This window comes from Triturus cristatus, chromosome 6 (genome assembly GCF_964204655.1).
Source record: "Triturus cristatus chromosome 6, aTriCri1.1, whole genome shotgun sequence".
NCBI classification, from domain to species: Eukaryota; Metazoa; Chordata; class Amphibia; order Caudata; family Salamandridae; genus Triturus; species Triturus cristatus.
In genome coordinates, this window is record NC_140589.1 from 1664365948 (window position 1) to 1664391312 (window position 25365).

Here is a 25365-nt window from a genome sequence, read left to right on the forward strand (position 1 = left end):
CAACTGAGATGTATCTCTTGCTCCAAGATCCTCCAGATGGAAGTTTAAATCCCCCAGAATAGTGAGCTGCGATTTACCAAAGTAAGGCTCTAAGATTCGAAGTATATCGGAGCAGAAACTCGTTCTGGGACCAGGCGGTCTATAAACGAGAATGCCCGTGAAGGAAGCTGTAGGCGAAGAAGAGATACAAAAGTACATAGCCTCGAAAGAGTCCGAGGGCTCTGAAACAGTCTTTATCACACAGGAAAATGGGGCTCTACACAAAATTGCCAACCCTCCCCCTCTACGTCCCACTCTATCCTGTCTATGAATCGTAAAGCCCTCCGGAATTGCCAGTAATAAATCATGTCCGGAAGAGTCGGAGGCCCAGGTTTCCGAGACAAAGACCCAATCCGGTTGCCTATCAGTGACGAACTCATGGAACGCAATATTATTCTTGATAAGCGACCTGGTGTTGATCAAGAAGCCCTTTTTAGATTGTGTAGTAGTCCGACTAGCTAATAGATTAGAAGAACATCCCCCCACCCCTTTAGGTGGAGACAAAACCGCCCCACATAGGCGGCATGAAGATGAAAATCTCAAGTCCTCAGGGGAGAGAGAGAAATGGCAAGCTAGAGGTCGAGGTCTGAAGGCAAGCAACTCACCTATTGAATAATTCCTCACTATATGTAACGGGCAATGCGGAGTCCGGTCGGCCAGCCCGCCCATCAGCACGTCCTCAGCGCGGACGGGCGCAGACGGGCTGAACTCAGGCGTAACTCCGGCGGAAGTCCGGCGGAAGTCCGGCGACTCCGCTGCGCGAGTCCGCTGCGCGAAGGCATGACTCCCTTTTCAAGTGTCTATGGCCCTACGGAGAGCTAGAGCGTCCAAGCCACACGCTCACCTCGTAGTACTCCTAAGATGGCGCCCTATCGACTTCAATGAGACCGGGAGATGGACCCGCCCAACAGCGGTGAGCAATACAAATTATAGTGCAAGCAGGGGACCTAGAGAATAAAACCAGGGAATAATTCAAAATTAAAAACTAAATAAGATACAAAACGAGGGAGTTTTAAAAAGCCAAAGGCCAGTAGTTCCAGGTATACAGCGCTCGCAAAAGCGCCAGCGCTACAACAGGTTTCACAAGTGATTAGTCAGCAAGGGAGAACAGACAGTTTACCTCCCTTTTCAAGTGTCTATGGCCCTACGGAGAGCTAGAGCGTCCAAGCCACACGCTCACCTCGTAGTACTCCTAAGATGGCGCCCTATCGACTTCAATGAGACCGGGAGATGGACCCGCCCAACAACGGTGAGCAATACAAATTATAGTGCAAGCAGGGGACCTAGAGAATAAAACCAGGGAATAATTCAAAATTAAAAACTAAATAAGATACAAAACGAGGGAGTTTTAAAAAGCCAAAGGCCAGTAGTTCCAGGTATACAGCGCTCGCAAAAGCACCAGCGCTACAACAGGTTTCACAAGTGATTAGTCAGCAAGCCGCAACAGCACCACATCCTCCAAGCCTGGATCCGACCCAGCCGGGGCCGGAGCCACCTGTGGTGCAGCGGAGGGCCCTGCGCAGGGTGAGGGATCCGCCGACACCCCAGGAGGGGAAGGAGGAAGAGCCGCTAGCGAGGCCTGCAAAGCCGCCACGTAAGTCGTCATCTGGACTCTCAATGCCCCAACACCGAGAAACGGGGGCCGCATCACCCGCGGAGAGTCCACGCCCCCTGTAGACTGGAAACCTGCCCCCGGGGACGAACTGAGACACTTACCCATCGGGGAGCGACGCTCACGTGACTTTGGAGAAAGGCGAGGACGACCACGGCCGGATCTGAAGCCGTCCGCCGAAGCGGACCGAGGGGAGGACGTCGACCTGGAGAGACGCGCCGAGAGAAGTTTCATTCGGCGCTCCCGCCGCGACTTCGGCTTCAACTTTTGGCACGCCGCACAATCTGTGGTGCCGTGATCCTCCCCCAAACACCACATGCAAATGAGGTGAGGGTCTGTCGCCGACATAAGACGCCCACAAAACAGCAAGTTTTAAAGCCCAAAGACATTCGCACACTGTTCCACCAAAAAGAATGGAAGAAAGGGGGCCCTAAACAGGCCCGTAGCAAGGAACGGATCCACGTTGCACACGGAAAAGGAAAAAACTGATGTGGGCGCGCTGGGGCGGGTCTTATGTGACCTTGATGACGTCACGTGCGCGGACAACGCCTGGGCGGAGTCACGTGGCGTCACCCACCCCGGCGCGCAGGGATGCTATGGCAAAAGGTTTCCGGATCCAGTGTCACGCCTGGGGCTAATTCTACGTGAAGGAATCTGCGGCTAGTAGTCTCTATCAGATTCCTTCCCCATTACTTGGAAGCGATACATGCAGCCCTCGACGAGGGGACGCTTCCTCCGGACTGGCGGCATGCTGAAATTGCGGTTTTCCCCAAGCCAGGCCGACCCCCGGATCAGCATTCCTCGTATCGCCCTATTTCACTGATGAACCTCGAGGCAAAATTACTGGCCAAGGCGTTGGCCAATCGCATTCTCCCCTATATGTCCAAACTGGTTCACCCAGACCAGGCCGGTTTTATGCCCCAGCGGGCTACCAGCCATAACATTAGACGCGTGCATAATGCAGCTGTGGCCATTGATCGCCTTCAGGGTCCGGCGGCCCTGCTCTTAGCCGATATTGACAGAGCGTTCGACTCGTTGGGGTGGACATATTTGTTTGCTTTATTACACTGTTTACATTTCGGCCCCTGCCTTATCTTGTATATTAAACTTCTTTACACTGACCTTTCGGCCTCGGTCAGAATTGCTGGTGCAGTGTCCGATTCATTCCCTATAGGGCGCGGTAACCGACAAGGTTGCCCCCTCTCCCCGTATTTATTTGCCTTAGCTATGGAACTATTAGCCGCCTTGGTTCATATTGACACACAGGTTACGGGATTTGAGTGGCCGGGTGGGTTCTCGGATCGGATCGCTCTTTATGCGGACGATGTCCTGTTTTTTATTATGGATCCTCAACGGACAGGTCCACGTATTCTCCACATCATGCAGATCTTCGGCCAACACACCGGCTTATAATTGAACGACAAAAAATCTGTACTTTGGCCTATGCGGGGTGGATCAGATATGGGCTCCTGGGCGGAGGAGGTGACGGAGGCTATGACCGGGCTGAAATACTTTGGTGTATATGTTTCAGACACACAATCGGTATCATGGGATAGAAATATCGCCCCTATTTGGACACGTACGCAGGCGGAGATGGAGGCGTGGTCGCGTATGCCCCTCTCTATACTGGGCAGATCCGCGATATTTAAAATGGTTTCCCTCCCTTGCCTCCTATACCAACTACAGAGTCACCCCTTTCAGATTGCACCTTCCTGGTTCCGACAGCTAAATTGTAGGCTGAGCCGCTTCTTGTGGCACAACAGGGCTGCCAGGGTGTCCCTCAAGACGTGCTTCTAGCCCACCTTTTGCGGGGTATAGCGACCCCCGATCTCCAATCATATCACGCGGCGTCCCACCTATTGGTTCTAAATGACTGGTGGTACGGCAGCAGCACTGACCCGGCATATCAAGTGCAGAAATGGCTGATGGGAGATATGTTGCCGCGCAGACTGCTATATGTGACGAGGGAGCTACCCAGGTTGTATTCAGTGTGTGGACAGACTCACTACGTCGGGTGGGGTGGCAGCGGCGGTTTACGAGGAGGACCCCACTCAGGCAAAGTGGCCTTATGCGCAAGTGACTGCACTAGCAGGATTTAAACAGTGGGACGCAATAGGTATCTCTATGCTGGGTGACGTTATGAGGGGCACTACAATTAAATCGTTTCAGGACCTCAGGCTTGAATATGGTATGCCACATACTCAGTTCTACAAATACCTGCAATTGCGACATGCCTTATCTCCGTACATTTTACACCTGGACTCCCTTCCCGAATTCAACCCTATCAAGGCAAAAGTCTTTATGGGGGACTTGGGTGATCATAAAACTGCAAAGATATACCAGACGTTAGTGACAAATCTTTCCTCGACCTTAGATCCCCTTCAAGCTAAATGGCAGACAGACCTGGGCTCCTAGGACGGTGATGATTGGCGAGAAGCCCTGGAATCTCTGAGATACGCGGCAATTGCCTCTCGTCTCAGGCTTATCCAATTTAAATACCTTTACCGCACATATTTTACTAGGTATCGGCTTTGGAGGGCAGGGATGATAGACTCCCCCATGTGCCTTAGATGTCATGAAGAGGAGGGTACACTGCTGTGATCGTGAATCCACTATACGGGTCTGGGAGTGCAGCCCGGAGCAGAGACGCCGAGGGTCGAGATGTCGTGGCTGCGGTGAACGTCCCGACTCTTTGTCCGGTCACCTGTGTCACCCGTGTGAGGTAGGAACCACAAAACCATTTGCCAAACATGGTAGGAGCCGCGAGTCGCGGCGAGTTAGTTTTCAAACGCAGCAGGAGCCGCAGTAACGCAGGAGCCCCGGTAGGAGCCGCAAATATTCCCTAGAAATTTGCTGAAGCCGCGAGTCAGCTTCCAACGCGGCCAAAAACTGTGGTATAGGTGCAGGAGCCGCGAACTTGCCAAAACTTACCAAAACATTTGCCTAACGCGGCAGGAGCCGCAGAACATTTGTCTAACATGGCAGGATTTTTACATGGTACTGCTGACCTACGGAAAGACGGAAGAGGAGGATTTACTGGCAGTTTGTTGCGGTCGCTGTTGCTGCCGCCGCTGCCCTTTCGTGCTTTACCGCCCTGCTACCGCTTTCTGCCCGGCCGTTACCGTTACCACCACCGCTACCACTGCCACCGCTGCTGCTGACATCATCATCACAACCGCTGCTGCTGTGCGTGGCTGGTGAGCAGGACTGCGGCGCGACACGGCTGGGCAGTTGAGCGGAACGGTGGACGGCCCCCTCGCTTCATCGGGAGGAGCAAGTATTGTAGGCTCTTGCTTCTCTCTTGACCCACTAGCTGCTAGTCGCAGGAGAGGAGCGGGGTGCAGGAGAGCAGCTAGCCCGAGGAGAGCAGAGAGTGTGGCGAGAGACAGTCCTCTCAGGGATTGAACTTGGGCTTGGAAAAACGGACACAGAGTGCAAGAGCAAGTGAGTGGGTGGTGCAGGGGGTTGCAGGGGTGTGTGTGGGGTGCGGGAAGCCATCTACTTTTCTGTCAGGTATCAGGAGCCTTAGGAGCAGGGTTGCCATCGGTTACCAATCTGGACAGTCTGCAACGCCACCCTTGGTCTGGTCATTGATACCAAACGACTACCAAACAATCAAACTTTTAAATAATCAAACAACTAAACATCCAATCAACCAACAACCAAATAATAAAATAAAAAGGAAAGATGAACAGGAGAAAATATATATATATATAGAAGGGCGAATCATGAGGTCTGGAAGAGACAGAGTGCCCTTCCCTTCAATAAAAAGGAAAAGAAAAACACAAGGACCAACAGCTAAAAACAACAAAGCAAAAATTGAGGGGGAGGCTCAAACATTAATTTCGCCAGTTTTTCCAATCTTTGTAAGAACAAACAATGCACCAAGCAAGATTGACTTCCTAAAAGACCCAGAAGGAACAATGCTTACTTTTCAAGAGGGAGAAAACCAATTACCAGTACCAACCGCACCAATAAAGAATAGAATACCAAGGGACACACAAGTCAAGGACACACTCGAGACAAACATCTCAAATTATTTAAATGACTTAAATGACTTAAGACCGTCCGGAGCTGTAACCACAGCTCTCACCAAGGGTCTGTCAAAACTAGACCCAACGGAACAACAAAACAACTCCTGGGGGTCCATAACAGATCTGGAACTTATCACATCAAGAGAACAACCCCAGCAAGCAACCGAATATCTACAAGAGGAGTCCGACAGTCCACTTTTGCGAAAAACTCAAGAACAATCTATAAGCATTGAGGATCAACAACCAATCGAGGCTCAACAACCAATTGAGGTACTGGTAAAAATCATTAATCGAACACAGAAACAAGCATACCACGCGGAAGCAGCTCAAAACACCTTGGCACCAGAAGAAACCACACAAAATTTAACACTATTACCACCAAAACAGTTCCTCAAAAGCAAGAAGCTGTGTCAAAGCCCCGAGACATATTACTCAGTAACAATAACCAATACTGTGCCAGCAATTGATTCTGGAACTTTATGGGATATTATCTTTAAAACATCACAACTTACTTTGGAGGCGCTGAATTACTAATTAAACAAGATGGATGTGTAAGTAGATCTGCTAAATATCATGGCAAATGCAATCACAGGGATTGATCAAAAACTGGCCAACCTTAAGTCTCTAATCACGCGAGCACAGGCCCATGCAACTACACTAAATACGGAGTGTGCCTGTTGCCCCACAATTGTTAAACTAGCAACAATCCCGGATGTCGTGACCACTCTCATTGAAGCTCTAAAGACTAGAGTAACCAACCACAAGGATACACTCGCACGGCCTAGGCATAACACCACAACAGAGGAACCAAGCAAGGCCAGCGTGAATATAGACTCAGCACCTGACAATCAACAAATAGCCATAACAGAAATACTTAAAACGAAGGACAAACAGGAAACACTAATTCAACCAACACAGGTGAACCTGACAAGACGAATGAAAAAAAACCTAAGAAAACAAAAGAAGTGTGAAAAGACTACACAAATTATGAGAAGTTGGGGGCAGTCAACATATGCCTCAAATGAACCAGTAAAAACACAAGATCAAAAATTGGACGTGCAAATGGAAAAAAAAACATATCCAATCTTTATCAAATTACCAAAAGCAAACAAACAGTCAAGAGACGGTCCAGAGACGACGAAAAACACAACTGAACCAGCTACCCGAGAAACACAGGAGAAACTTGAACAAGTGGAGGGAGCAAAAAAGAACACACTGGATACAAAAGCAATCTGCTTGGACAAAATAACAAACAAGCGCCCCAAAGATAAAATGGGGGAAGGAAAGAAGCAATCTCAGGATGTCACACCTAAGTTCTCAGGAGAAATAACGTCCGAGGGAACCAAACACCTGCACAATGTGACGGGCAATAAACTCCATCTGGCCGACACAAGAGATGCAACACTAAGCATCTTTCAACCATTCTACAAATCAAAGGGCAGGTACAACATCTTAAATAGGGGCAACTTACTGAGGCTCCTTCAAAATATATACCATCACTGTCCAATATAACAAGTGCAGATATGGTGAGTGTACACTTCGAACCAAGGGACAAAGATTCCACCCAGGAAAACACGGTAGTGACCTTGCTAAACCATCACACCCCAGAAGCTGTGCTCTTGGAAAAAATATTTTTCAAAAATTGGTGGATAACACTTAAGATACCCGAGCAGGAAAAATATCCCTTAATTTTACTTGAACTGTCAAACACTGCCAACCACAAAAAGAAAGCAAAGGAACATCCCCATAGTATACTGAAAGGCACCTCGAATACACAATCAGATTGGAATTATAAAAATCTAAGTATATCAATTAGAACACAGGGGAAATAACCACAAACAGAATAATAAATGAAGATGTACCCCCAGAAAAGTCAATGCGGGAGATTAACAAGGGGACCAACAGCGACACACAGAGTAGCACTTATCATACCTGACGCAAAAAAAGCACATTATTGATTCTTTAGGGGACCATCGGGTGCAGCCCGATATAAAATTGTCAACATCGGCAAATACCGGCATATCAAGGCTACTTCAAAAGACACCACACACCCTCAAACTTGTCACTTGGAACGTGGCAGGATTACGAAAAGCTCTTAAACAACTCACTGCAATAAATAAACTGCTAGAGGGCGACATCATATGCCTACAAGAAACCTGGGCTACAGAACCAGTACACCTGGAAGGATATGCTGGATTCCATAAATTAGCCACTAAACACAACCACTACGAAAGACCATCAGGTGGGATCCCGACTTATGTTAAGCATGCAAAACAACTAACAGTAAGGACTATAAACACTGATTCTCATAGTTTGCAGGCACTCTCAATTGAAGGAAAAAAGGACAAGGAAGACAGCGTCTCACTGCTTTTAATAAATGTATACTTAAAAGTATCAGGTCAATCGAAATTAGAGGCCTCAAAACCTATGTCACAGAAACACAGGAAATTTTATGTACACACCGGTCACCGGCGAAAATGCTAGTGGGGGACTTCAATCTCCACTACTTGGGAACAAAGCAGTATGAAAGGAAGCACTTAACTAACGCTGAAAGAATTTTTAATAATTTTTTTATTAAATTACAACCTCAATTCAGTCGAGAATCTATTAAAAAGTTCAGACTCAAAAAACCGAAGGAAAACTACATTCAAGAATTGCTCCACAATCGACTATATTTTATTATGCAACCAACTTGCCTGCGAAAAACTTTGAAATCGATGCAGACAACACTAGCGATCGACACTAGCGATCACGCATTACTCCAGGTCGAACTGAACATCACTATCAAAGAACGGGAAAGAATCATCACGGTAGCCCAATCGACAGGCACTGAGGAACAGGCCCTGGTGAGAAGAATAAAATGGAACAAGCATCAGGCGACGGCATTTAAGGATTGGAAAATAAACAAGAATACACAGGCAATCACTCCGGGGTTAAGCCCAACATGGAAAGCTGGTCAGAGTGGACCACTGCCCTGAAAAAAGCTTTGAAGAAAGCTGAGCCTAAACCAAAAGAGAAAACTACCATACAAACCGTGCATAACAATACAAAACTGGGGGGGACGAATGATGGTTTTTGTGTATGATGGGGGGTAGGGAATTAACTTTGTTGTCTTGGAACGTCAATGGACTGGGGGACAGGATTAAACGAGGTGTGGTCCTACAGTATCTGAAGCGACTCTCGCCTGATGTGGTCTTCCTGCAGGAGACACACCTTATTGGCAATTCCTTCTGCGCCATGAATCGGCGTGGCTACCGCCTCGTGGCCCATTCGGGCTTCACGTCAGGCTCGAGGGGTGTGGGTATCATGGTAAAGAACTCGCTCCCGTTAGAAATTGATGAGGTGCTCCACGACGACAGGGGACGTTACACTGTCTTGGTGGGGAGAATGGAGGGCAAAGTGGTTGTCTTTGTGTCAGTGTACGTCCCACCGGGGCTGCAGTCGACCACCTTTGCAGATCTGGGGCGCCTCCTCCTTGGCCTTCAGGGGGGGCTTCTGGTGGTGGGGGGGGATTTCAACGCGGTGGTTTCTGGGACTGTGGATCGTCACCCCCCTAGGGACCTCCCCTGGGCACAGGCGTGGCTATCCGGCCTCTTGGATACACTGGGATTGGTGGACTGCTGGCGCTTAAAACATCCCACGCAGCTGCAATACACTTTCCACTCGGGGGCCCATGGTAGTCTCTCACGGCTTGATTATGTCCTTGTCCCGGCGGCCCATGTCGGGAGGGTGGGGGAGGTGCGCCATTTGGCACGGGGTATCTCGGACCACTCCCCGCTATTGTTGCAGTTTGATGTCTTTCCGAGGGCTGAGAGTAGGGTGGTCCCAATCAATTCCTGGTACCTGCGCGACCCCACCATTCGCGCTGACTTGATTAAATCCCTCCAGCGCTATTTTGAGGAGAATGTGGGGTCAGTGCCTTCAGCTATCTCCCTGTGGGAGGCCTTCAAAACAGTACTTAGAGGGGAGGCCCTGTCCCTTATTTCCCACGCCCGGAGGCGCGAGCGGGAGGAGGTGACCCGGGTGGAGGCTGAAATAGCTGAGCTGGAGGGTAATCTAGAAGATGGGGTGACGGATGCTGCATTACATGTCCTCCAGCTCAAGCAGGCGGCTTATAGGGCCCTCGTTACGGAGGCGGCCAGGGGCCTCAGTAGGGAGCAACAGGGGTGACTGTATGATGTGGGTGATAAGGCTGGTAAACTGATAGCGTGGTTGGATAAAAAGGAGAGAGCGAATCGTGTGGTCCCGCTGATTGAGAAAACGAATGGTGTATGTGTAACTGAGCCAGAAGAAATTGTCTCCTGTTTCGCGGAGTATTTCCGCGAGGTGTATTCCCCGGTCTCTTCTTGCTCGGAAGAGGATTCCCGTGCTCTGCTCAGGGATATCGCGCTGCCTTCCCTGTCCGGGGAGGACAGGGTGTCGCTGGACGCCGCTCCCACCTCCGACGAAATCGCCCTCGCCATACGCTCTGTCGCTTCTGGCAAGGCCATGGGCCCGAACGGTATCCCTATCGAGCTGTATAAGCTGCGACCGGATACATTGGCGCCTCACCTCCGCGCAATGTTCCTCGCGGCCCACTCGCTGGGCTCCCTCCCGCTTGACCAACGTCTGGCTTCAATTGTGGTGATCCACAAGGAGGGGAGACCTCGGGATCGGGTTACTTCCTATCGGCCTATCTCACTACTGAATGCGGAGCCCAAAATTCTCGCCAAGGTACTCGCCAATCGGCTGGTCGGCGTGGTGGGAGATCTGGTTCATCAGGACCAATCTGGCTTTATTCCCCATCGCAATACAGCCCTTAGTCTGCGGCGTTTGCATGGGGTGCTTGCGCGCGTCCCGTTTATACGGGAGCCGGCCATTTTGGCGTCCTTAGACGCCACCATGGCGTTTGACACGCTTGAGTGGCCATACATCTGGGCGATGCTTGCGAAGTTCGGGTTTGGCCCAGGATTTATCAGTTGGGTCAAATTGTTGTATGCGGGCCCATTAGCGCAGGTGGTCGTGAACGGAAGAGTATCGGCCCCGTTTGAGCTGGGCCGGGGCACGCGACAGGGCTGTCCCCTGTCGCCGCTTCTTTTTGCGCTTGCCTTGGAGCCCCTGGCGGAGTGGCTGCGGTGGGAGCCTTCCATCCGTGGTCTCCGTTGGACCCCCGAGTATGAGGACCGCGTATCCCTATACGCTGATGACATCCTTCTGTACCTAGCCTCCCCACGTAAATCGCTTATAGTCCTAGTTGATGTTTTACACTCGTTTGGTCGTAACTCCGGTCTCGTCATCAACTGGGCTAAATCGTGTGTGTATGTTCTCTCTGGGGAGGCTCCTATTCTCCCGCGGGGCTGTCCGATCCAGATCGCCCCGCAGGGATTTCGGTACCTGGGTGTCTTCATTACTCTGGACCCGGAGGCCCGGTATGAACGGAATCTGCTCCCCCCCCTCCAGCGTTTGCGGGTAGATGTCGCACGCTGGCGGCGCCTGCCGCTTTCGCCGCTCGGCCGGGAGGCACTGTTCAAGATGATGTCTCTGCCGCGCTTTCTGTACGCTCTGCAGAACACTATGGACTTGGTCCCGGCGCGCTACTTCCGTGAGGTGGAGAGTCTGCAACGCCGCCTGTTCTGGGACGGGAGGCCGCGTATTGCTCTGGCCAAGCTGACGCTCCCATGGTTTGACGGGGGGATTGCCCTCCCGGATATTAAACGGTACTATTGGGCCTCCCAGCTCGCTGCCATTAACCACGGCCTCTATGGGCCCGCCTTAAACCCGGCATTTGAAATGGACAAGATGCTCCTGCCAGGTGGCGATTACAATCGAGCGCTCTACTCTAGCGCGCCCGACGCTCGTCTGACGGGCCCCACGCGTGTCATGGTGCAAGTCTGGCACGCGGCCAATGCAGCTATGGGGTGGAAGGACCGTTTGACCCGGGCATCACCACTATACGCGTCCGAGCGGTTAGGTTCCCTGTGGACCTCTAAGGGCTTCGAGAAGTGGGACATAATAGGTATCAGTAAAGTGGGGGATCTTTGGACGAGGGGAGGATTTAAAACGTTCGATATGCTGCAGACGGAATTTCAGTTGCAAGGCAGTGAATACTTCCGGTATTTGCAGGTCCGACATGCGCTGGGCTCCGTCTTCTCGGACGTTGCCTCCATCCCGGAATATTCCCCCCTGGAAGATAGAATGCTGGATGGGCACGTCCCGGACAGCACGATCTCACTTATATACAAAAAGCTTATAAACGACCGCTCGGGCCTGTTGACTGCCCTGCGTGCGACTTGGGTTGCCGACGGGCTGGAGTTGGACGACGAGGACTGGACCTCCGCGGTGGCCTCCCCGAAGGAGGTGGCCATACCGGCTCGCCTCCGCTTCGTCCAGCTCAAGATACTCCACCGGGTCTACATGACGGGGCCAAAGCTTCTGCGTATGGGCTATGCTGGAGATGGGTTGTGTAAGCGTGGGTGTGGTGCTTCGGGGACCTTTATGCATATTTTGTGGGAGTGCCCGGAGGTAGAGGGGTTCTGGCGTGGTGTACATGAGGTGCTGCGACTGGTTACGCATGTGGCGCTGTTGCCTGAAGCGAGGAGATGCCTGCTGAATGTGTGGGAACCGACTGATTACTCAGCGCCGCAGACGTGGTGGGTGACTCTGGGATATATGATAGCCAAGCGTGATATTGCTCAACTGTGGGGATCCCAGAGGCCCCCGACGGTCTCGGCCTGGAAAGAACACATGGACTGGTGCATGTTTCGCGAAAAAGTGGTGTATGTGGCGAGGGGTAAGCCTGGGACATGGGTGAAAGTATGGGGCCCCTGGAACGCCTACCGAGGGGGTATCTGCGCGCCACCGCTGCTGCCTGATCCCTCGCCAGCCCCATCCCCTTAGCCGACTCGTTCCCCCGCTGCCGGGCATTGGGGTCCCCCAGTCATCGCTTTGTTCTCTTCCCCCTCCTCACACTTCTGTGTATAGTTGGGATCCCCCCTCTTGGGGAGCACGTGCTGCTATTTTTGATTGTGGGTTGCCTTGTGGGTGTGGTTTTAATTTTTGTTGTTCTTAATTTAAAATGAAACCGCATAATGGGGCCTGGATGCTGTGGCTTTTGACATTGTTATCTAATGAGAAATGCTCCTCCTGTAATACTACGTGTTCCATAAATGTATGTCGTGTGTTCCTACCATTGCTAGCGGCCGGCCGGAAGGTTGTGGGCCCATACTTGTATACTTTTAAGACCTGTAATAAACGGTTTCAAAAAAAAAAAAAAAAAAAAAAAACCAATACAAAACTGAGTGTCATTACTCACAACCTAAACAAGGCAATAAGAGCACACAAGATCGCAGGATCGAAAAGAACACTGGACAAGTGCAACGAACTGCAATAAAGAGCGGAAACAATTGCTATGGACGCTCAAGCAAAATAAGCTTGATGAAGAATGGATCAAGATCCACGAGTTAACAAAACCTTATAAACATCGACAACTCTGGCAATATATAGCCAAGTTGGATAATGATAAAGTAGATCGGCGTAACTCAGTACAAGCCGACGCATGGTTGAGTCATGTGGCAGAAATTTATGTGGAAAAGGAAGGTTGCACTGAACTCGAAAGGTCCATGGATGGCCATACAACGAGCACAAACAACCCAGTGGAACCCACTAATGTAGCCATGAGCAATGAGCAAGACGTAACAACTGTTGAAAAAGTAGTTAAAAAGATTAGGAAAGACGGGGCACCAGGACCTAATGGCTTACCTGGAGCGATGTTTAGGGAAGACCCAACATACTGGGGGAGCGTCCTATCCAACCTATTCAAATAATGCCGACTACAGGCCAAGGTGCCAGACTCGTGGCGTGGGTCATTCTTACAACCCATATAGAAGAAGGGCGACAAAACAGAACCAAAAAACTATAGATTAATCGCCCTTCTGGACATCGAAGCGAAAGCCTATGCTAACAACCTGTTGACAGAACTAAACAGATGGGTTGAAGATAATGAAATCCTTCCCCCTATCAAACAGGTTTCCGCAAAGGCTGTTCGACAATCGATAATATCATGGCCATATCATACTTAAGTCAGCAAGCAAACATGAAAAATAAGAAACCAGCCTTTGCATGCTTCATTGACTATTCAACAGCTTTCGACGGGGTGCCACGCTGTAAGCTTTGGTCCAAATTGCGCAATTGGCAAATTCCATCAGGCCTTCTCAACGCCATCATTTCGTTATACAGCAATACTTGGATCAAAGTTAAACTAGCAAACAACACTACAACAAAAAAGTGCCTTACAAATCGAGGCTTAAAACAGGGATGCGTACTTGCCCCAACACTTTTCAATCTATATACAGCGGACCTTGGGAAGACGTTCCACAACGCCAACCTCGCAGTCCCAAAAATTGGAGTCAATAAAATACAAATTTTACAATACGCGGATGACCAAGTGGTGATGGACCATACAAAAATTGGACTACAAAGGGGACTAGACGCTTTAAACGCCTACAATCAGATCAATGAACTTACAATAAATCCAGAAAAGACCAAAGTATTGATCTTCGGGAGTTGCACAAAAAAAACACTCCTCAAATGACACATGGGCAAAGATACAATAACTGTTTCAAAGTCTTATAATTACCTTGGGTGCTGGCTGAGTGATTCGGGCAAAGCAACTTTACATTTACACAAAATGAAATCTAAAGTAGAGTCCACAATCTATGCTTTGTGCAAACTACATGAGAAAATGCAGAATCCAACCACTATCCCAATCAGAAAGGTGCTACAAGCTAAAATAAGGGCAATCGTTTTCTATAATAGTAGATTCACAGTTCAATCTTGGGGCGCAAGAAAATGTGTTTGGTGAAAGAGGTACAGGAAAACAATGGTGAAAAGTAGATGCTCCCCGAAAAATGATACATTCATTCTGAAACTAAATGCTTTATTAAAACCAGGAAGGTTATATTTATGTGTTCACACTATGCGAAATGTAGAGGGCTGGCATGTCAATCACCGCTTTAGTTTAAAGTGAACATGATAGTCAAATTAGCCGTGTCTCAAGTACTGACACACGAAACAACGAAAGGTAAGCAAGCGCTCACTACACAACACTCCAATAAGAAATTGGCATCAATGGCATGCATCCAATAAGGTCTAGTTTTCATGCTACCAGTACTCGTTCAGTTCATATGCATTTCTCCTTAAACTCCGATCAAGAGACAGTGCACACAAGTTCATGATATACAATGTTCGCACTCCCCTTCTATGGCCTCAGTTGAGCAAGATATTATATACATGTTCAGTGCACACGTTTATGACGTTCAGACAACTGTGCTACTCCATCTTCTTTGACCGCAGTTGGAGGAAACATCAATTTACATATGTGACATGATATTTCGATATTTCCACCAAAAATGAACTCCAAGGAGAGTGTATAACGCAATGATAGATCCAAAGTTATAGGGCGATGACAGTACGTAAGGAGATAACAAACAAGTTACTTACCTTTGGTAATGCCTTATCTGATAGAGACTCTATCTAGCCACAGATTTCTTACCGTGAAATATTACCCAGACGTCAGAGTGGATCTGGAAATTTTGAGGTGGCGTTGTTCGGCTCCACGTAGTGTCATCTACGCCAGAAGTGACGAGCACGATACCTATAACCCAGCATGCTGACCTCAGTTCTTGACTGTTTTTCCACACCAGAAGCACAGAGCCAGACTGAGATGGAATGACTATTGTGCTAAAATAAGGTCCTTAAGTATCTCTTCAATGTTAAGTGAAATACAGTTTGCAGAACAGGGAGGATGGGAGGGTCAATAAGGAATTAACTTCTTCATCTGATAGAGACTTCTATCCGCAGATTCCTTACCTTATAATAAATACCAAAGCAACCTCTCCCTGGAGGTGGGTCTGTGGACTGTGCTACACTGAGAAGTCCATAAGGACTGAATGGGCAAAACGCCCATTACATAGGACCTGAGTGTCTAAGCAGTAGTGTTTGGCAAACGTCTGCAGTAATTCCCACGTAGCTGCCTGACAGTTATACAGAACTAGGACCCATCTAGCTAACATGTCACAGCTGTAACCCTGGTGGAGTGAGCTCTTAAGCCCTCAGGGGGCTGCTTTTTAGCCATTGCATAGCAGATTGGTATACAGAGGACAAGCCATCTGGAGATGGTTTTCTTGTGAACAGCCTTGCCTTTCTTCGTACCCGTAAAGCCAACAGAGTTGATCGTCCACCCGGAAGGCTTTGATACGATCAATAATAAATGACTGCCCTCTTTTTGGGTACAGACGGTAGAGTCTCTCCTCTTCCTTGGTAGGATGAGTGGAGGGGGGAGAAAGTAGGCAGTGTGATGTTCTGCCTGCCGTGGAAAGGAGTAACCACCTTCGTTAAAAAGGACCAGTTTATCTGGGAAAAAGGTTGTATATAGGGGGATGAACCCAAAGGGCCTGCCACTCACTAATCCTCTCGGTAAATGTTATTGCCACAAACAAGATGGTTTTTATGGTCAGCAGTTTGACAGGGCAGCTGTGCATCGGCTCAAATGGTGAGCAAATGAGAAAGGCTAGGACTAAATTAAGATTCCATGGGGTCATAACGAAAGGTGTAGGAGGAACATGCTGAAATGCTTTTAGGAAACGAGTCTCAACAGGTGACTTAAACAGGGAAGGTTGGTCCAACACCAACAGGAAGGCTGAAACGGTGGAAAGGTACCCTTTAAATATGCCCAAAGCAAGGCCTTGCCATCAAGGGATAAGACAAACAAAAGAACTTCAGACAAAGGTGCAGACAGAGGATTAACAGATTTTGCAGCACTCCAAGCCACAAGTTTGTCCAATTGGCAGGCATAAATAGTTTTCGTGGAGGGATGCCTGGCTGCCAAGATGACATCACACACTTCGTAGGGGAGATCAAACATCCTCAACTGTTGCCACTCAATTTCCAAGCATGAAGATGGAGAGTGTGCAGTTTAGGGTGTGGGACCCTGCCCTGTTGCTGCGACAGAAGATCCTTCCGATGGGGGAGCCTGATCAAAGGACAGATGCTCATGCTTAGAATTTCAGGATGTCAGACTCTCCTTGCCTATTCCGGGGCCACTAAGATGATTTGGGCTTCGTCGTTCTTGATCTTCTTGAGAACTCTGGACAGGAGTGGTATCCGTGGAAAGGTGTATAGAAGTCCTGAGCTCCAATCCAGCCGAAATGTGTCTCCGTGCGAGAGCTGCTTTGGAAACTCCAGCGCGCAAGAGTGCTGACATTGCACGTTATCCGCGGAGGTGAATAGAACTAACCAAGTTTCTCCCAAATCTATGAAGAGACCTTGCACCACCTCCAGATGAAGACATCATTGATGATGTTATATTGATTTTTTAAATAGCACACTAACCAACTGAGAGACTGGCATTCAGCAAGCCCGTCAGATGTTGAACAACCAGGAATATGTCCTGACATTCAAGCCTTGTACAGAGACGCAGGACCTCTTGACACAGAGTCCACGACCCGACGCTGCCCTGCTTGTTGCAATACCACATGGTATGGATGGTGTTGTCCGGGAACACCTGAACAAGCCTTCCCTTGATGGAAGGAAGAAATCCTTTAAATGAAGGACGATTTGCTCTCAGTTCCAATAGGTTGATGTTACGCTGAGACTCCGCCAGAGAACAGAGTCCTCTGATTTCCATCTCTCCTAGATAGCAGCCCCAATTAAGGAGTGACGTATCTGTCACTACCCTGAGCTCTGGATGGGGAAGATAGAGGGGACTGCTGTTGACCCAATCGCGGTCCACGAGCCACCACTGTAGATCCTTTGCAGTTCCCTCCAATATCTGGACCAAGTCATAGAATTTCCCCATATGCTGTGCCCACTGGGACTTCAGATCCCACTGCAGGGCCCGCATATGCCAATGGGTATGTTTTACCAGCAGGATGCAGGAGACCCAGCAGCCTTAGAGTGAACCTCACTGCAATCCAGGATATAGGCTGAAGCATCAGAATCATATCCTGAATGTCCTGGACTCGCTGTTCAGGAAGATAAGGCTAACACTGCACTGTATCCATAATAGCTGTGATCAAAGGGAGCATCTGAGGGGGAGTCAGGCATGACTTCGGCACGTTGACAGTAAGCTCCAGTGAATGCAGGTCAGCCGTAGTCTGGAGGTAGGAGAAGACTGTCTGGGGCAAGCCCGCCTTCAAAAGCCAGTTGTCAAGGTAGGGCAAACTTAGATCCCTGACCTCCGCAGAAAAACTTCAACCACTGCCATCACTTTGGTGAACTCCTGAGGGGCAGTGGTAAGGCCAAAGAGGAGCACAGCGAACTAGTAATGCTCTTGCCCTACCGTGAACCACAGTTAGCGCCTGTGGAAAGGTAGGATGGGGATATGCAGTAGGCGTCCTACATGTTCAGCACTACCACCCATCCTCCAGGGTCGATGATAGACAGATCTTTAAGGACAATAGAGCTCCATCTCCAATTCAGGCCGTGTGGGCCTGGTTGGTGCCCGAGCTGGTGCCGAGCGACACCATTCTGGCTCCGTATCAGAGTCAGAAATCACGATGGGATCAACGTCGACTGTGTCTGGAACGGCACCGTTAGGTTGGTCCCTGGAGGAGGTTGCGAAGTCATGACCAGGTCCAATCTGGATCTACCAACGGATTCTGAGGGCCAGACTGGTGAAGAGGTCACACCCACCAGCAGATCCCTAATTGGACATCCTTCTGAAGCCATGGGGCCCGAAAGTACTCGAGAGGGGATAGAACCCCAAAATTGAATCTCACAACCTCATAAAGTTCTTGTAGTTGGGCAGGGGTCACTCCGGTTCCAGGAAACTCGGGAAGTGTGGAGCAGACTAAGTGCCACAGAAAACTCAATAACGTTTGTTTACAAAGTTGAGATGTACCTTAGGGGAAATAAAGTAAGGATCCAGGATAAACAGATATAAGGGCAAAATGGGAGCCCTACATTGTAATATTTGCTAAGAATAATATCAGAATGTGGCCAAAATTACCAATGACTCAAAGAGATTTCAATCTTTTAAAATCACCAACATGAACAGTAGGCCACAACTTCTACTGTACCTTTCTTTAAATCCTCCTTGTTAGGCACTGAACCTTGAAATACATGGTAAGACAGAAGCCTCTGGACTGCATCATTCAGTGAACTGAACTTCTTTTTATCTGGCACTTCAACACGTGCTTGGTCTCTGTTTAGCTGCTGCAGACTACTAAAACGAAAACAATATATTTTCATGAACCATAGAGAAAATAATTTGTCCTTACCAGTACAACATTAAAATGTGTTGATAGCCATTTCAAATGGGTAAAAGGAAAACTCACAGTGCTCTCTTTGTTAGTTGTTTAGCAGCAGGTCTCTTGATTCCCCCTGTATGTCCATCGACCTATGCCACAAAAACAATTGCAGTGCCAGAATTAATGCTTAGCTAACAATAATAAGCATTATGCATGTTGACGTAAAGGAAGAAACTACTATTATTAAAGTTACGTCTACCATGAGAAGTTCTTATAGATTAATCATTCTTACGGAAATATGCATGTTTCGTTTGATCTAGCACACTCTGTTTACAAATACATCAGGTCATCTTGGTTAGCTAGAATACGTTTTTACTCCCTAATGTAAATTTAATATTGTTTGGTCACTAATAGATTTGTCATCCTGTGAGATACACAGTTCTGTGCACAACGAGTAATCTTGATTTGTTCAACAAAAAATATACAGCTCTGTTGAACAATACTCGGTCTTTATTTTATCCAGTCAACAGTTATGTTCAACTGTAAAAAATGCTCAGCCAACACCTGTTTCACTCGGATTATAATCCATTGTGCTTTTTCAAGGCTGTACGGAACTAGGGGCCTGAATAAGAGTTTGGTAAATGCTTGGTGTATCACACTTGTGACACATATCCTGTCCACCTTATTAGAAGTGCATTAAGATATAACCACCATTATTCTGTTATGAAAACTCTAAATCAGACCCCAAGAAGTGAAATAAAAATTGTATAAGTAATTTGTAAGATTAAAGTGCCTGCCAAAGCTTTACCCAAAAGTGATCTTAGTGAGGAGACCCATATTTGATTATTTTTTTAACTCAAACTTTATTGCAATTTTCACAGTATCATACATCCCTCATATGGAATCTAAGGGCAAGACATTAAATAGCATACAGAAAAGCATTGCAAGGAAAGTTAGTCTGATCAGATGTGTGCATTATGAAGGAAGCAAACAGTTTGAACAATATCCCTCCCCCTAACAAACTAAGTGCGTCACTGGAGGTCATATGTATGTAGTGGCACATATTAAGTGTATAAAGCTTTATAGGGGCTTTGAATGGGAAAGCAAAATAGTAGGTGATAGCACTGCAGGGAAGGGCGACAAGCCCATAAGTCTCAAGTGTCATTGTCACCATTGTGCAATCTGCAGTGCCTTTGGCGAATGGAGTGCATTGGATGGGTGGGGGGCCTGTAACAGGACACCGGGCTTCAAAGCATCTACCCTAAGGAGGTGTGTTTTAGCTACTCAGTCTGGCGCCATATCTTGCACTTTAAATCTCTCCATCAAGGCATCTCAAGAGACTCAGGAGACCCGGTACTCTCCAGTCGGAGTGCTCTGCTCTCGGCTAGGCCTCATTGTGCCCACCATTGATCTACCCATGGGGCCTTCTGGGATTTTCAATGTCTCGTTATGAGTCTCTCCCCAAGCTGCAGAGTCATGTCAGCAAAGTGTATGATTACCTTGGAGCCCCGGGGCCGTGGGTGTAGACTCAGAAGACACAGAGCTTGTGAATTCCATTGATTTAGACCTGCGAGTTCTGACAGTGCTGATGAAATATCTGCCCAACAAGTGGAGGGGGGGAGGGGTGGGGGTGGGGGGGTTGGGGTGAAGTCAGCAGCACATTTATTAGATCACCATCTAAAGCTATACAACAGGGATATGTGGAGGAAACAGTAGCAAACATTTTTTTAATTCTGTGTGGCATTAAATAAGCTCTATGTAATATGGAGAATTGAATGAATTTAAATCTGGAATTATGTGACGATTTCTTGAGGTATCTCAGCAGACGAGCCTAGTCTCCATCTGGTATTTCTTGGATGGGGTCTGTCTCCCATCTGTTTTATTTAGGAAGTTAGGGGCGTTCCTAGATGTGCCCTGAGCCACGATAAAGCATTTGTAAGAGGTGTCTGCTATTCCCTTGGGTGTGTAGTGCCTGGAGCAGCTCGTGCGTGATGGGTTCTTTCCCATCTGGTGATAAAATGCTTCCGTACATAACGGAGTATGCTAGAATGTGTTAAAAAAAAAGAGCCTCTGGAGCTTGTGTGTGTGCACAAAATCAGCATATGACATTAACTTACCGCCCAGGAACAATGAGCCCACCGTCAGTTCGCCCCCCTGCTCCCAAGGACTTAATCTGTATATTGTTAACGTGCCAGAGGATGTAGGAAGGCCACTTAGCAGAACACTCAGTGCGTAAGGTGGAATGGAAGTGGTGTATTTCAGAGCCAGTTTCCAGTAAGTCAAGGCCATACGCAATAATAGAGCTCCAACCCGCAGGAGGGTCACCCCTGGAAACACCAATCCATAGAGTTGGCCGTGGTCTATCTGTTCCAATGTGTAACCTATCTCCAACAGGTTGTGCCCTGTGCGCCAACACGATAGCCATTGTTGTTGTACAACGAGACAATGGGCCTTAAAATCTGGGGCCCCCATATCACCTTCATCCCTCAAGAGCTGTAATTTAGTGAGGCTTACTTTGCGGCGTCCGGACCCCCAGGCAAGCATCCCAAGTAATGCATTTAATAACGTGAATATTCATGCCGGCATCCCTACCGGTAGATTTACAAAATAATACAGCATACATGGTAACAATAACATCTTTTCTAAGGCTAGTCGGCCTGCTACTGACAAGGGCAAAATAATCCAGCAAGCCACCTGTAGAGTTTTACCATGCGGCCTCATAAGGCCTTTGAGCACATTGATGCTCAGTCACTGCAGGCCTTAGAGTCGTGGCTCGATCATAGGCAACACAGGCAAATCTGGTGAGGATATGCCACAGACATTTGTTTGCGATAGTCCTTACAATGTTAAAAACCTGTCGTTTTGGGAGGTGAGATTTAGCTCCAGATCCACGTCTGGTGGAACTCAAAGAAAGGAACTGATGTCAGCTCCACGAGCGACGTTTATATAGGCTCTGCACGCCATATCTGGAGTGCAACAGGATCAAAGCGGTACAAAAGGGGGTGGTGATGGACGGAGCATCAGAACCAATCAAACACTCAACACCCAGTCAACAGATCTGGGTTTGATCCATCACCGTTCTTTAGCCCACTCTGCCACCCTAGTTCAGACATGGCCATATGCAAATCAGTCTGACCCTGTGCCTCATGGGAACAGTTCAGCCCGAACTGCCAAGCCATGCCTTCCCTGGACCGGAAACAAGCTTCCTAGGACCGGATTCTGGCATTTCAGCCGTCTTCAGCCAGGCTTGCTTGAATCCAGTGGCAAAGTGAGCAAGGGACTCAACGTCTGAGCATACCCTGTCAACTTATGGCGAACAAAGCGGTACAAAAGGGGGTGGTGATGGACGGAGCATCAGACCCAATCAAACACTCACACCCAGTCAACAGATCTGGGTTTGATCCATCACCGTTCTTTAGCCCACTCTGCCACCCCAGTTCAGACATGGCCAAATGCAAATCAGTCTGACCCTGTGCCTCATGGGAACAGTCCAGCCCGAACTGCCAAGCCATGCCTTCCCAGGACCGGAAACAAGCTTCCTAGGACCGGTTTCTGGCATTTCAGCCGTCTTCAGCCAGGCTTGCTTGAATCCAGTGGCAAAGTGAGCAAGGGACTCAACGTCTGAGCATACCCTGCCAACTTATGGCGAACAAAGCGGTACAAAAGGGGGTGGTGATGGACGGAGCATCAGAAACAATCAAACACTCACACCCAGTCAACAGATCTGGGTTTGATCCATCACCGTTCTTTAGCCCACTCTGCCACCCCAGTTCAGACATGGCCATATGCAAATCAGTCTGACCCTGTGCCTCATGGGAACAGTCCAGCCCAAACTGCCAAGCCATGCGTTCCCTGGACCGGAAACAAGCTTCCTAGGACCGGTTTCTGGCATTTCAGCCGTCTTCAGCCAGGCTTGCTTGAATCCAGTGGCAAAGTGAGCAAGGGACTCAACGTCTGAGCATACCCTGCCAACTTATGGCAAACAAAGCGGTACAAAAGGGGATGGTGATGGACGGAGCATCAGAACCAATCAAACACTCACACCTAGTCAACAGATCTGGGTTTGATCCATCACCGTTCTTTAGCCCACTCTGCCACCCCAGTTCAGACATGGCCATATGCAAATCAGTCTGACCCTGTGCCTCATGGGAACAGTCCAGCCCGAACTGCCAAGCCATGCCTTCCCTGGACCGGAAACAAGCTTCCTAGGACCGGTTTCTGGCATTTCAGCCGTCTTCAGCCAGGCTTGCTTGAATCCAGTGGCAAAGTGAGCAAGGGACTCAACGTCTGAGCATACCTTGCCAACTTATGGCGAACAAAGCGGTACAAAAGGGGGTGGTGATGGACGGAGCATCAGAACCAATCAAACACTCACACCCAGTCAACAGATCTGGGTTTGATCCATCACCGTTCTTTAGCCCACTCTGCCACCCCAGTTCAGACATGGCCAAATGCAAATCAGTCTGACCCTGTGCCTCATGGGAACAGTCCAGCCCGAACTGCCAAGCCACGCCTTCCCAGGACCGGAAACAAGCTTCCTAGGACCGGTTTCTGGCATTTCAGCCGTCTTCAGCCAGGCTTGCTTGAATCCAGTGGCAAAGTGAGCAAGGGACTCAACGTCTGAGCATACCCTGCCAACTTATGGCGAACAAAGCGGTACAAAAGAGGGTGGTGATGGACGGAGCATCAGAACCAATCAAACACTCACACCCAGTCAACAGATCTGGGTTTGATCCATCACCGTTCTTTAGCCCACTCTGCCACCCCAGTTCAGACATGGCCATATGCAAATCAGTCTGACCCTGTGCCTCATGGGAACAGTCCAGCCCAAACTGCCAAGCCATGCGTTCCCTGGACCGGAAACAAGCTTCCTAGGACCGGTTTCTGGCATTTCAGCCGTCTTCAGCCAGGCTTGCTTGAATCCAGTGGCAAAGTGAGCAAGGGACTCAACGTCTGAGCATACCCTGCCAACTTATGGCAAACAAAGCGGTACAAAAGGGGATGGTGATGGACGGAGCATCAGAACCAATCAAACACTCACATCTAGTCAACAGATCTGGGTTTGATCCATCACCGTTCTTTAGCCCACTCTGCCACCCCAGTTCAGACATGGCCATATGCAAATCAGTCTGACCCTGTGCCTCATGGGAACAGTCCAGCCCAAACTGCCAAGCCATGCGTTCCCTGGACCGGAAACAAGCTTCCTAGGACCGGTTTCTGGCATTTCAGCCGTCTTCAGCCAGGCTTGCTTGAATCCAGTGGCAAAGTGAGCAAGGGACTCAACGTCTGAGCATACCCTGCCAACTTATGGCGAACAAAGCGGTACAAAAGGGGGTGGTGATGGACGGAGCATCAGAACCAATCAAACACTCACACCCAGTCAACAGATCTGGGTTTGATCCATCACCGTTCTTTAGCCCACTCTGCCACCCCAGTTCAGACATGGCCAAATGCAAATCAGTCTGACCCTGTGCCTCATGGGAACAGTCCAGCCCGAACTGCCAAGCCACGCCTTCCCAGGACCGGAAACAAGCTTCCTAGGACCGGTTTCTGGCATTTCAGCCATCTTCAGCCAGGCTTGCTTGAATCCAGTGGCAAAGTGAGCAAGGGACTCAACGTCTGAGCATACCCTGCCAACTTATGGCGAACAAAGCGGTACAAAAGGGGGTGGTGATGGACGGAGCATCAGAACCAATCAAACACTCACACCCAGTCAACAGATCTGGGTTTGATCCATCACCGTTCTTTAGCCCACTCTGCCACCCCAGTTCAGACATGGCCATATGCAAATCAGTCTGACCCTGTGCCTCATGGGAACAGTCCAGCCCAAACTGCCAAGCCATGCGTTCCCTGGACCGGAAACAAGCCTCCTAGGACCGGTTTCTGGCATTTCAGCCGTCTTCAGCCAGGCTTGCTTGAATCCAGTGGCAAAGAGAGCAAGGGACTCAACGTCTGAGCATACCCTGCCAACTTATGGCAAACAAAGCGGTACAAAAGGGGATGGTGATAGACGGAGCATCCGAACCAATCAAACACTCACACCTAGTCAACAGATCTGGGTTTGATCCATCACCGTTCTTTAGCCCACTCTGCCACCCCAGTTCAGACATGGCCATATGCAAATCAGTCTGACCCTGTGCCTCATGGGAACAGTCCAGCCCAAACTGCCAAGCCATGCCTTCCCTGGACCGGAAACAAGCTTCCTAGGACCGGTTTCTGGCATTTCAGCTGTCTTCAGCCAGGCTTGCTTGAATCCAGTGGCAAAGTGAGCAAGGGACTCAACGTCTGAGCATACCCTGCCAACTTATGGCGAACAAAGCGGTACAAAAGGGGGTGGTGATGGACGGAGCATCAGAACCAATCAAACACTCACACCCAGTCAACAGATCTGGGTTTGATCCATCACCGTTCTTTAGCCCAATCTGCCACCCCAGTTCAGACATGGCCATATGCA

The 25365-nt window shown here is 48.9% G+C and overlaps 1 protein-coding gene across 6 annotated transcripts in view; it reads right to left on the reverse strand.

Moving 5' to 3' along the window:
• The window catches only part of BICRAL (BICRA like chromatin remodeling complex associated protein), an 834654-nt gene that overhangs the window by 285151 nt on the left and 524138 nt on the right, over window positions 1–25365 (reverse strand). For 4 of the 6 annotated variants that reach the window (XM_085612825.1, XM_085612820.1, XM_085612819.1 and 1 more), the window contains 2 exons: window positions 18999–19060; window positions 18741–18886 (listed from right to left, as the gene is read on the reverse strand). In XM_085612825.1, coding sequence (XP_085468951.1) covers window positions 18741–18886; window positions 18999–19060 — 208 coding nt within the window. The remainder of the gene's footprint in view (window positions 1–18740; window positions 18887–18998; window positions 19061–25365) is intronic. The other 2 variants (XM_085612824.1, XM_085612822.1) reach the window with 1 other exon arrangement.